Source organism: Eublepharis macularius, chromosome 11 (genome assembly GCF_028583425.1).
Source record: "Eublepharis macularius isolate TG4126 chromosome 11, MPM_Emac_v1.0, whole genome shotgun sequence".
Taxonomy (NCBI): domain Eukaryota; kingdom Metazoa; phylum Chordata; class Lepidosauria; order Squamata; family Eublepharidae; genus Eublepharis; species Eublepharis macularius.
The window spans coordinates 73,198,205-73,212,203 of NC_072800.1; the positions used below are offsets into that span (position 1 = coordinate 73,198,205).

At 41.2% G+C, this 13,999-nt stretch overlaps 1 protein-coding gene across 1 annotated transcript in view; it reads left to right on the plus strand.

The window, feature by feature from the left end:
• The window catches only part of ZEB1 (zinc finger E-box binding homeobox 1), a 143,275-nt gene that overhangs the window by 123,767 nt on the left and 5,509 nt on the right, over positions 1 to 13,999 (plus strand). The window contains exons 6-7 of the mRNA XM_054991014.1: positions 9,500 to 9,605; positions 10,409 to 12,219. Of these exons, the coding sequence (XP_054846989.1) occupies positions 9,500 to 9,605; positions 10,409 to 12,219 (1,917 nt within the window). The remainder of the gene's footprint in view (positions 1 to 9,499; positions 9,606 to 10,408; positions 12,220 to 13,999) is intronic.

A 13,999-nucleotide genomic window follows, 5' to 3' on the forward strand; every position in this document is an offset into this window, starting at 1 on the left:
GTTTCAGGAAGTTTGGACCAGGGGTCCAATTCTGTGGGCCACTTATTCAGCCACTCTCCTTTGTTTCCTATAGAAGAAAACATTCCAAGAGTTTCCAGGGCAAAGAAACCTTAAGCAAAGGCAAGCCCTGGTCAAAAGCCAGTCCAGATGCAAGTCCCAGTCCCAATGCAAACTGAGCCAATAAAGCCCAACAGAACCAAACTAAAGCAAAGGAACCAACATCAAACCAGAACAGAACCAAGAGGTTTATGACATTCATTTCTCCCATTCAGATTAAATCTTAGTGTATATAGTACAGAACCAAACTGAAGCATAGGAACCAACATCAAAACAGAGAATACTACCAGATTGAATCAAGGGATGCTGTAACAAGTAAATAAACAGCAACCAAGCAGCTGCTTAAACAATTTCCCCACACACAGAAGAAGCAACAAGTAAATAAAAGCAACCCACTGTTTAACCAACTCCCTCCCCAACCAAGAACAACTCTTAATGATATATGAAGAAACTCTAGCAAGTGGCAAAGCAAGCAACTCTTAGCTTTTTTCTGGTTGTGTTAGTTTAAAGATATCTCCCCAGTGCACGTATATTGGCCTCTTACTCACTCACTCCCCCAAAACAAAATAATAAAAACAGCCTGGAGAAGCAACCAGCCAGTTTTAAACTGGCTGAGCAGTGCTTGATGGATATAACCAAATATATTTGATTTTATCCAGCATTAGTATAGTCAATATCCTGATCTTATTCAGGATTCTCTAATTTGATTTGATTTAGCCAGATAATAGCTAAATCAGCATTATCCTGGTATACCAAATCATTATCTATCAATACCAAATTGCATACTCCTGTTCCTGAGCCTGTAGAATTGAACTACTTTACCCAATCTATTTGAAACTTGGTGGTTCTTTAGTGGGCAGAGGGCTTTAGTTGTCATTTGCTTTTAAAAGCAACCATTCTAACCCCCTGGAAAGATTCTCCCATATAAATCCCATAGGGAATAATGGACCTGAATATTTTTGGAATTCCAAAAAAAAGAAGAAAAAGTCTGAATATGAAACTAGTATAGGGAAAAACAAATATCCAGAATATTAGTATTTGTGCCCTTCCAGAATCCAAAAAAATACTTTTTTTTTTAGTGCACACCCCTACATTTCAGCTCTAGGCAAGCAAATTCCCTTTCCTTCTGTGTCAAAGAATCTCTTGGCATTCTAGGCAGGGACCACCACCATTCCTTCACCAATGAATTGATTACTTACTATGTTGCTGTGTTGAGCTAGGCAATGGGGCCAATTCCTTCCCCTTTCTGAACAAGCAAATTCTCCCATCTTTCTGTGTCGAAAAGAATCTCTTTGCATTCCAGGCTGTACAGTTAATTCAAGCACAGTGGTAAGCGTGGGTGTTTTCTTTGGTTATGCTATTGATTATAGGCCACTAGTCTCTGACCCATTCAATCCTCATAACCCAATAATGCAAGCTTTATGTATTGTTTACATACTTCTGTGATATCCATCTCTCTTCCAAACAGTGAAATATATATGAGGATCATTGAAAGACATACACACAATTTACTTTCATAATTCAACAACAGTGCCACAATGTTACCCAGTGCTCAAAAAAAAAAAGTTCATGTGGAGGAGGGAGGAATAAAGAGGGCATTCCTTTTCATTGTAATAAAAGGCATCCCTTTCTGGAGCAACAGAAACATGGCAGGAAATATCTTTTTTCTGTTTTTTTTAATGTTTCTTTTAAAAAAAATAGGCTGCCCTCAATTGGGGCATAAGTGCAGGACAACATATGGAAACAGAAAAACACACACATCTCAGGTGACTGAAACAGAGAAAAACCTCTATGTGAAAGCAGCCGAAGTTTGTTAACTGAGGAGTGTCAAACAGGCACCAACAAAATGAAAGTTGAACATTTCCCATGCGTTGGCAAAGAGAGAATTTTACGCTGAACTGTACTGTTATAATGACCTTTATTAGCAATTTGTGGTTAAATGGAGGCATTTTGTATTGGTTGCATGGCTGTGGTTAGCTGGTTTGGCCAGAATCCAATGGTACAAATAAAACCAAGGTCTTAAATTCACATTCTGTTACTCATTTCTGGGGTGTATACCCACGCAGATTTCTATTGCATTGTAAGCATTGGTTGTGATCTTTGTAGAGGTAGCTGTTTCTATCTGGATTCAAAAGAATAAGAGAAAGAAAATGGATTTTGTGATAACTTTTGTTAGATCTATTTCAATTGGAAAAGAGAAGTATGGATTAAAGAATAGCAGGAGATACATGTATGTCTTCACTGTCATAGCTGTGAAAGGATATCCAGGCTGAAGGATTATGAATTACACTGTACCTCTAAAATAATGAAACACTGGTGCAGTGATTTCAGATTGTGTAGCAGGTACCATACCTCAGAGGTGCTCTGGCATACAGCCAATGTACAAGCTATACACAGTGTGGGACATACAGCTGATATAAAAGTGTGCTGTGCTGCATTTCAGTTTTTTGTTCCAAAGGGTACTTTAGGGCTGCAATGGAAAATGTGCAGAGAAGATAGTTCTTTGAAACTACAAATCTCAAATGTTGTGTCAGATTTGTTTTTAATTCTTTAGATAGCTCTTACAGTGTGAAGTCTTCATTATTTTTCATGCCTTACATCTTGGGAACTGTAGCTGGAAGATTAAAAAAAACTACCAAGACTATTCAGTGGGTACAGTCCAGAGGAAATCACTGAGATAAACATATAAATTGATTGTTCTTTGGACTGTACCAAAAAAGTTTGTGCCTCTATTGAATCCAGGTATCCTAAAGCCAAATCTACTTTTCTCAGTCACATGCAAGATGGATTACGTAAGTTAAAAAGGCAATACAAACAGTATAATACATGTAGTCATTAAAATGCAATAAACACCGCCCCCTAGATTCACCTGGGGCTTCTTGGTCACAGTGGTGGGGAGTGCATGGTATGGCAGCTGCGGCTGCCCAGCAGCCCCCTGTTAGGCATCGTGTGTTCCCAGTTCAGATTCCCAGCTGGCCAGTTGGGGCAAGCCTGCTGGGATGCTCGTGGGCAGGTGATGGACCTGGGAGGCGCAGTTCCCACTCAGTTCCACTGCCAGAGTATTTAAAGTGGGTCTGTTATTAAAACTGGATTGCAAAAATGATAGTATAATGCATACAAGTGCAATAAAATAAGATTACAGAACTGGAGAACAATGCAATAAAACAGTGTAATACTGTGCAATAAACTTAGATTACAAAATTCAGAAACAATACAAAAATAGTGTGATACATACAATAAACAATATAATGAAAACTCCTGTTTCCTTTTTGAAAATGCCTTCCTGGACAATAGTGTTTTACACCTTCTACAGAATAAAAAAAAATGTGGAAGCCTTCATAACCTCAGCAGGCAAGCTGTTCTACCAGGTGCAAGCCACAACAGAGAATGCTCAGTACAGGCAATTCCTGATCTTACCCCATTAGCAATGTAGCAACCTCAGAAGCTTTGGAAGCAGACTAAGTCACCCCCCCGCCCCACTCCTTTCCACGCCATTGTGGGAACTTGTGCCATACTTGCGCCTCTGCCCGGCCGCCAAGTGTGCCCGCTGGCGGCAACCCGTCTGCAGTAATGCACCTCGGGCAGGTGCCAGCAGAGAGGGGTTTACGTTGATGTAAGAGCAATTTACGCCCGTGCAAGCCTCAGTTCTTTCTCTATGCACTCCCCCCCTTAGGACTGAGCTGCCCGAGTTAGCTGTACCAGGCTGTATTGCTTTTATAGCCAAAGCTTGTTCTTTGTAAGCCAATCTTTGCTGAAAACGGGATAAAAATGCAATTAGAAATATAGAATAATTTTAAAATCCCTTTTTTCCAGTTGCAGTTTGCTGAATTTTCAGACCCGCAGTTTAATTTGGAATTACTATGTTCTAGGGGATAAAATGACTGGACATTGTTATACTTGTGCCAGTATGAACATTTTCAGTAACATTCTGGATAAGATAAATAAATGGAGAGCCTTTTATTCCTATTGGTTTACTGGCAACTAGCCCTGAGCAGTGACAGTAAAGTGCGATCTTATCATAACTGTTCTCTTGTCAGGTAGCTAGTGATTTTGTTGTTGTTGGAACATTGCTCCATTTTCATGAAGACTAATAGTTTGGTAAACTTGTAATATTATTTCTTTTGTTATATTTATCTGATAGAAATAGTTGCTGTTCCAAAATTACTTCTGGGTCTATAATCATTTTGGAAATTTTTTACTGAAATTTTATCTAGTTGAGTTTCTTTGGCCAAGATCCCAAAAAACCTTTTTAAAGAAATTTACTAAGAATAGTAAATTTACCAAGACTTTTTTGTTATTAAGACTCTTCCCTGCTATCAAATTCCTAAGAATTTATAATGAGAATTTAAATAGTTATACCAAAGACAAGAGATTTCCTGAACTACTGCAACTTATCTGTAAAACTTGTATTTTACTAAGGCTTGGATCCTATGAACAAGATATATAAACAGATACAGATAGATATATCCTGCTTTTCTCCCTAATCAGGTACCCAAAGCAGCTTATCTTTACATCAACGTCTCTATGAGGGTAAGCTAGGCTGAGAGACTGTAACAAGCTGTGGTAGTTATGGGGGATGGTGAGACACGAGGGAGTATTCCGACTGGACTGAAGAATGTCCACTCACACAGTCTGGCCTCTCCTGTCTTTAAAAAAAAAACCCAACTGCCCACAACCAGGAAAAATCATGACACAAGCTTGGGTTAAAGAGATGGGAGTGTGTAAGCTATGTGCCCCCTAAGGTCTCTTATTTGGGACCCTGCTGGGTCAAGGCTGTAATTATTTATGAGTAAATAGAACTCACTTTTCCATAGATATTTGACAAGACATAGATGGAGGTGAACAACAAATGTTTATTCAGCAGAATATAAAGTATTTAACATAGGAAATGTCTTGTGTGGAAATGCATTGGTATCTAAAGTGAAACTGGCTCTCAACTTCACTTCCAGAGGTATTCCCAAGAAGAGCCTCAGTTAATGTACATAAGCACTGAGGGGAGATTTGATTCCAGACAGGTTATCTCAGAAACTGCCCAGGTAGATTTGGTACTTGCTGGCTTTTTCCAGGATGCTTATTTATTACCTAAAAATAAGCTTTCTTCCCTAAGCCTGCCCAAAATCCTATCTAAAGGCCAAATAAAAATCCTGATTAAACTGGCAGTCTTAACTTGAGCCAGGGCATCCCCTATCTGAGGGGGGAAATTTCTCCTTCCCCTTCTTACCTCAGGCTGGCTCACCTCCTTCTATTCACTGGAGTTCCATGGGTTCTGATTGGCTGGCGATCGCTTGGATTTGCATGAGTTTGCCAAACTCACAAGTATTGATTCAGAAGTTTCCATGGCAGAGTGGGGATTCGAACCCAGTCGTCCCAGGTCCTCGTCTGATTGTATCCATTATGCCACACCAGCCCTCACTCCCACTAGACAACCTCTGGCATAGAATACACTTCTCTTTTTGCTAATGTTGTCACTTGTGCAAGGGCTCATTGAAAACCATTGGTTTTGATAAAGTACTAGCAAAAGAGGAAGCAAGCTCTGCGGCAGAGACTGTTCAGTGAGCATAGAACTTGTTTATAGGAGCCAAGACCAAATTATTATATTGGTACTTATATTGCTGGAGCCACCAACTGCTGACCTGTGGAGGCTGTAAGTATAATCAGTGTGATTCCATGAGATTGCACAAGCCCAAATAAGACCTGTTACAATTATGCAGGTCATGGTAGTTGTGTGTGTATTTTTGCCTACTTGGAGACACTGGTTCTCAGGCCTCCATGTGAACCCAGCACAGATGTGATCCTGAGATGCAGCCCCCACATGTTCTGAAGGTACTTGTGTGGCTACCATGACATGTGAAGTTCCTTCTGCATATAAAAAGTGTAAATGAACAGTATAGCTATATAGAAATGAAAAAAAACAATACTGTGGTAACTGGAGGCTCTTCATGCACAGATTTTGCGATCCTCAGGCTCACCTAGGAATTCAGGATTGCAGTATTTAAGCATTTGGATTGTTTGTTCCTATCTGTGTTCTGTGCCCTTAGGATTTGTAATTGTATTGTAATAACTAGAGGTATGCGCTTCGGGTTTCTGATTCGGGAAAAATTCCCGAATCTGACCCAAACCATAAAGATCTGTGGTTCCTGAATCTGGGCCAGCATGCTGCCCCTGATTCAGAAACCCCAAATTAACGCTTCCTGAAGTGATTCGGATCACTTTGGGAAGCTTCGGGGCCTTTTAAAGGGGCTCCCTCCAACCACAACCCCAATTACCTGAGCCTTCCCAGGCCAACGGCAGCGTGGACATTACAGGAGCCAGCTCCGGGCCTTCCCGCCACCCAGCTGGCCGCTGCAGAGGCTTCAGTAGCGGTGTGGGTGATGGAGGAGCCGGCTCCGCACTTTCCCGCTGCCCAGCTGGCTGCTGTGGAGGCAGAGGCAGTGCAGGCAATGGAGGAGCCGGCTCTGCGCCTTCTCACTACCCAGCTTGCCGCCGCCACTTACCTGAGCCTTCTCGGGCCAGCGGCAGTCGCGCGGGCAATGGAGGGGCCAGCTCCAGGTCTTCCTGCTACCTAGCTGGCCAGCGTGGCGGTGGCAACAGCGGAGGCAGCAGCGCACCTTCCCGCTGCTCAGCTGGGCTTCCCTCTCAAGAGGTAAGTGGAGTGGGAGGTGGGGGTGTAAGTGGGGTGGGGGGTTGTTTGGGGAGGGCTAAGTGAGTGGTGGGGGGCTGGGACAAAGCTTCCCCCCTCACTTCGGTATGCTTCAAATCTTTACAGAGCATACCAAAGCGATTTAAAGACCCAAATCCCGAAGCAGCTTGCCACTTTGTGGTTTGGGTTATTCTGGAACAGTTTCCCGCTTTGGGTAAACACAACACGGGAAACCCGAATTTTTCCCTGGTGCACACCCCTAGTAATAACAGTGGTGTTTGTTTATATATCTTAATATATGTTGCATCTTGAAAACATGCTGCCACACTATCCTTTTGGATATCTTTTTATAAATGAATTTTGTGCTCTCTTGTTTGGAAAAGTCAAGCAAGCCTTTATTGGCATATATAAAATATAAAATTTTAAATACAGTGACTCCATACAAAATGAAATTAAAATACAGATAGGAGCAGGGCAACAGTGCAGCAAAATCAGTACAGAATATTACTTGTCAGGGTGTATAGCCATAGCACTGTAGATAAACGTAGCTACTATTTCAGTTATTTCCCCATCTGAGTTGTCAAGCAGGAACTGAACCTTAAAATCATCAGAAAACTCTGAAAGTTGGGCTAATATAGGATGTAGAAGATCCCGGCGTGGCGCCAGATGAAAAGGGCACTGGAGAAGAACATGGGAAACAGTTTCAACACAGTCCAACAAACAAGGACAACACCTGCTATAATAAGGAATCCCATGAAATCTGCCAGATAAAATGGCTGAAGGAAGAACATTAAATCTGGCCAGAGAAAAGGCTCAACGTAAATTGGGAGCTAGGAGTTGGTAAAGGTATACTGCTGGGAGACTTACATTAGGGAAAATCCCCAAGTTTAGGGGAGAACAAGTTCTGTTAGTCTTATAGGTGCTACTGGACTCTTGCTCTTTTCAAATAAATACGACATTAATTTATAAGATTTCTGAATTTTGATCATCTTATTGTGTGCAATTTATCCAGTTTTGTTAGATGGTTGATCATCTTGAATCCTGCCAGAGAAAAAGTGTGATCTCAATTTTTTTAAAATTGGAAAAGTGCTGGACATTTCTGGGCCTCCTTATATGCTTGCTGAGTAATAATACCAAGTGAGCAGCAATACAAGTCATAATGCCATATACTCCAGGCTTGAACTCACTTGGGTGGTCTTGGATTCATACATCACGACAAAAGTTTTATGGGCTCAAACACTGCTTGTTGGTTTGCATGTGATACCCTTTGCTGTCTCCGAATCAGGGCTTTGGCCAGGGGGGTACGTAACAGTACAGAGAACCAACACCTCTTTACAGACTACTGCCACCTCTTGGGCGTTCAGGACTTGGGCTGAGAGAGCAGAGTACTGGCACCCCTTTCTTTAGGAAAAAAAAGCGCTGCTCAGAATGAAACTAAAATAATGTTGGAGTAAGCTGTGAGATCAACTGTTGTGTTGTGTCTGGATTAGTGGAGTACCATTGCTGATTTGAGCTCACTGATACATACATGATTCTCCATGTGTTGCCCTCTTCACTTGGGCCCCTTAACATCAAGAGCCATTGTTGTATGCAGTATCCCATCCCCATCATCATTTCAGTGGAACAAGCTTTTGTATATGACTGCCCTTTTGCAGTGGCACGTGTTGCTGTGCATGGAAAGAAAAACCTGCATCCAGCAATTGTTTTCACATAGGCAGAACTCATATCTTCCATGGGGCAGCCATGTGTGGAGCTGGGGACACACCAGTTCTATGTACTAGAGCACCAGAGAGTTTTCAACCCAATTTGTTGATTCATGTCAAAATATTTCAGCAAGCATAAAGGTAAAAGCCACTTCATGCATTGTAGTTCTTTTTCAGAAAGTTTCTGAACAAGAATTTCTGGAATCTAAACTCTTGTGTAACCATGAACTTCACTAAATCCAATTAGGTCTGTGTTGTAAAGTGAAGAAAAACTCATTCCTTAGGATAGTAAAAGCATGACTTTATCTTGCATAAAACATCGCCTATAAATATCTTGAGTTGGTTCCAAAGGTACCATTCTACTAATGGAACATGCCTCTTGCACCAGAGGAAGGCTTTAGTGAAAGAGAATTTTTTGATCCATATTCTTATACTTTAAAATAATCTTTCCTTGAAATAAGCATGCGTCCTAGAGTTAAATCCTATTGCAGATATTTAAAAATGAGATAAATTTTTAAATATGAGCTGTAGCTCCAGCATAACTTATTAATTATTAGTTATTTGCAAGCTCTACTAACTTCTTAAAATATGATTGTGTATTTATTTGGAGAATCATTTGTTACTGGACCATCTTCCCTAGAGCAGTCCTGTGATGTCGTTACATAAAGGAATTCAAGGCCAACAGTAAGAGCTGGAAGCATGTAAATGGAAAAATCAAGTCAAATGATTAAAATTTAAATAGGCTTTAATGTTTCTTTGTCTCATATACCAGATTCTTTGGATGTCTTTTACAAAGAGAATAAGAGAATGCTTCTCCTGACTTTCTTAGGCATCTAAAAATGGCAATATTACCTCTACCTGAAATTTTGATATAGGGCAAAGTGATTTTTGTGGCTTCTAACTTGCCTCTTCACCTCTTTTTCTTACTAGTTTGTTTTTCACAAGCAATTTCTTTGATCATCTAATGATTCCTTTAACTCTTAATCTTTGAATTTCTCAGATTCTGTTGCAAATAAATATTTGTATTCATTCCACACATAGTTGTGTTTCATTATACCTGTTTTTGTCTTTTGATGGACCTGCACATTCTCTCTTACAGAGACATGTAACTCAGTCAAGTGGTAACCGAAAATTTAAGTGCACTGAATGTGGAAAAGCTTTCAAATATAAGCATCACTTAAAGGAACACCTACGAATCCACAGTGGTAAATATTCCATGTCTTACTTGCTAGAGTAGAATACTGTTTACTCTTCTCTACTGTTTGTGGTGTTAAAACTACATATACCAACAGTACTGTAGTATAAATTATGTCTTCTGTTTTGTCTGTCAATGATCAGAAGCAGCAAGGGAATTCTGTACAGACTGTTTTAATGTGTGATCTAAGAAATTCTTCATTTACCTGGTTATCATATTGGCTAGACTGGAGGGTGGCAGTGTATTATTTTTTCACCAAAGATATAATGGTGCTTCTGAAAAGTACTGCTTTATAATTTTAAAATACCTATTGTACTTTGCAATTCATTGCCATTTGACCTGGATTTCTTAAACCTTGGTGTTCTTTTGCCTTTTTCTAAGGAGGTACTCTAAACACAAACCCTGTATTGAATCAGCTGAACCAATAACACCCACAATTCCAGCATATAAATGGCTGTTTTGGACATTTACACTGTATAACCTTTCAATTTTACAAACACATGGAATCCTGATCTTGTAGAGAACAGTAGGCACAACCCAGTGAACGTCCCATTGCAATATGTTTAAAGAGATGGTGCAGTTAACTGCTTATATCCTGGTCGGCTTTAGTCACTAACTTTCACAGGATTGTATTCATTATAATGTTCTTTCCTGAGAACTTTGTTGCAAGATTCCATGTAAGGATAGTTTAATGGTATACCTGTAATTGAATCTGAACGGTTTTTTCGTCTGAAATGCTTTAGGAGACTTGATGTACATAATATTTCTTAATCTAATTTTGCTATATTCTAACGTTCTCTCTTTTTTACGTAGGAGAGAAGCCATATGAGTGCCCAAACTGCAAGAAACGTTTTTCCCATTCTGGTTCCTACAGCTCCCATATAAGCAGTAAGAAATGTATCGGTTTGGTGCCTGTGAATGGCCGAGCACGATCAGGGATCAAGACATCTCAGTGCTCTTCCCCATCCCTTTCTGCATCACCAGGTAGCCCGGCAAGACCACAAGTACGGCAAAAGATAGAAAACAAGCCCTTACAAGAACAACTTCCCGTAAACCAAATTAAAACTGAACCTGTGGATTATGAGTTTAAGCCCATAGTGGTTGCTTCAGGAATCAACTGTTCAGCCCCTTTGCAAAATGGGGTTTTTAGTACTGGTAGCCAATTACAGGCAGCCAATTCTCCTCAGGGTGTGGTGCAAGCTGTTGTTTTGCCAACCGTCGGGCTGGTGTCTCCAATAAGTATCAATTTAAGTGACATTCAAAATGTACTCAAAGTTGCAGTGGATGGCAACGTTATAAGGCAAGTATTGGAGAACAGTCACACCAGTCTTACATCCAAAGAACAAGAAACAATCAATACTGCATCCATTCAACAAGCTGGACATTCCCTCATTTCAGCTATCAGTCTTCCTTTGGTTGATCAAGATGGGACAACCAAAATTATCATCAATTACAGTTTGGAGCAACCTAGCCAACTTCAGGTTGTTCCACAGAACCTGAAAAAAGAAAACTCTGCCCCAGCTAGCATCTGCAAAACTGAAAAGTTACCCGAAGATCTTAGAGTGAAGTCTGAGAAAGAAAAAAGCTTTGAAGGAGAGACCAATGATAGCACTTGCCTTCTTCGTGATGACGGTCCAAAAGATCTTAATGCACTTCAAGAATCAAAGCACTATGATGTGAAAACTGTCACTCAGCCACCTCCGCTCAGTGGCAGAGAAGCTGAAAAGCCTGAATCCTCTGGTTCATCAGAAACAGGAGAGGCTAACATATCTCCTGGTCAACCTCCTTTAAAGAATCTTTTGTCCCTCCTAAAAGCCTATTATGCATTAAATGCACAACCAAGCTCAGGAGAGCTCTCAAAAATTGCTGATTCAGTAAATTTGCCATTGGACGTAGTAAAAAAGTGGTTTGAAAAAATGCAAGCTGGTCAGATTTCTGTGCCATCCTCTGGACCATCTTCCCCTGAGCCTGATAAATTAAAAAATTCTGTTTATAATGAAGACCATACGGAACTTACAACTGCAATTGAACAGCAGGATATCCCATCAGATTCTCAAAGCCCCCCCAAAACAGATAAGCCACAGACTGTATCAGCGGAATCTACTCGGAATGATTCACGGAGTAACACACCATCCCCATCCCCTCTTAACCTCTCTTCATCTAGAAATTCACAGGGTTATGTGTACCCAAATGAGGGTGTCCAGGAAGAGCCACAAATAGAACCTCTTGACCTTTCACTACCAAAGCAACATGGAGAGTCCTTGGAACGATCTACTATAACTAGTGTTTACCAGAACAGTGTTTATTCTGTCCAAGAAGAACCTTTGAACTTGACTTGTGCAAAAAAAGAACCACAAAAGGACAGCAGTATTACAGACTCTGAACCAGTTGTAAATGTAATCCCACCAAGTGCCAATCCCATTAATATTGCTATACCTACAGTTACTGCCCAGTTACCCACAATTGTTGCCATTGCTGACCAGAATAGTGTTCCATGCTTAAGAGCTCTTGCTGCCAATAAGCAAACCATTCTTATACCACAGGTAGCTTATACTTATTCAACCACAGTCAACTCTACCGTTCAAGAAACACCAAAACAGCAGATGCAACCCAATGGAAGTCAGGTATCTAAGGTTATATGCATTTTTACGTAAAGATTTTACAAATTTAAGACTTTGCCAAACAAAGTTGGAAAAATTGGGTGTTTTCGTTTTGCTAATATTAGATTCTTTTGAATGGCAGGCTGTGAATGAGTAAACAAATTGCAACCTATTTTTCATGTGCAGATACTTCACACTGAGTATAAACAAGGAGTGGGCATGTCACTCAATCTGCCACTAGCCATTTAGACATATGCTGTGTGAGCTAGTCTCATGATTATATATAGATTATATATAGATTAGAGCAAGACTATGTCACCTTGCATTGCCTGTCTGCATTCAGAGCTTTTACAGCCATGTTTTCTCTCTTTTTGTCACATTTTGGGGCACTTCTTCAAATGGTCTAAATGAAATTGATCTAGGGTTAGGGGCCCAGCCTCCAAACTTACCAGGGCCAAAAGAGACTCCTGGGTGGGTGTCACCGGCTCTGTTGACAACTGAGGCAGCTCTGGTGTCTTTAGGACTTAGAGCAGGAGAGCTGCGGCCCAGGGAAGCACATCTGGGGCATTCCCTGAGCTGGCTGTGCCTACCACATGACACAGCAGGGAAGCAGAGCCCGATGACTGAGCAACATCTGCCAGCAACCACATAATAATAATAATAACAAGAACATTCAATTTATATACCACCCTTCAGGGCAACTTAACATCTACTCAGAGCGGTTTACAAAGTGTGTAATTTTTATCCTCACAACGATCACCCTGTGAGGTGGGTGGGGCTGAGAGAGCTCTGAGAGAGCTGTGACTGACCCAAGATCACCCAGCTGGCTTCAAGTGGAGGAGTGGGGAATCAAACCCAATTCTCCAGATTACAGTCCCAACACTCTTAACCACTACATCAAACTGGAGACTTGAGGGAGCCTGACAGAAATGATGAACATGTATAATATTTCTTTCAAGTCTCCATAGCTCTCTACATCATTATTATGTAATGGAATGGTATTGTGATTGTCGCTGTGCAAGATATTCTCTACTTTCAGAACTCTCCTTAAGTAACACACATCAAAGACAATATTGTTCTGTCAAACATTAACATTAATTAAAAACTAGTTTAGTGCTCTTTTGTGTGCCATTTTCTTCCTCCTCCTTTGCCCTCTGCTGTTTTTTGCCTCATCCAGCCACAGAACCAGTTAATCCATTTAACTGACCTGTGAGGTTTTCTGTACAGGCATCAGTGATGTCTCCCTGCTATGCATGACATGAGGACATCAACAACCTGCAGGAAAGAATTCTGTCTTGGACACCTTGGCAAAGGGCTCCCCAAGGAAGGGCTTTACCAGCACAAAGGCTTTTTTCTAGGGCACAGCCAAAGCCTCTATCCTGCGCTCTGCAGGTAGGCTAGGTCTAAGCTCCTCTGAAGTAAGGCCTCAGGCTAGACTTGGGAGCATAGACTGAAGCTAAGAGCCTAGGGCTTGTATCTAGTGGACCAGTTGATCAGCAGTGCAGACCTTCCGATAGGCTGAGCATTAATCTGGGACAGCTGCATCTGCTGGCAGGTGTTGAGGCTCCTGAAACAGTGCTGGGCTTTGGCCAGGATCCTGCAAAGTATTACTGTTCCCAGAACCCCTGTTCTGAATTCAGGCTGGGAATGTGGTCTGCCGGCCTGGCACTTTGTCTTCTTCGCACTGCCTTGGCCCGGGCGTTCTGCCAATGCCACTCTTGCAGAGTGCAAGTAGGACCAAAGGGGCTATGGGCCCAAGTGTGTGTCCTGCCTCATGGTTTGCTAGTGGTTATATCAGAGGCCA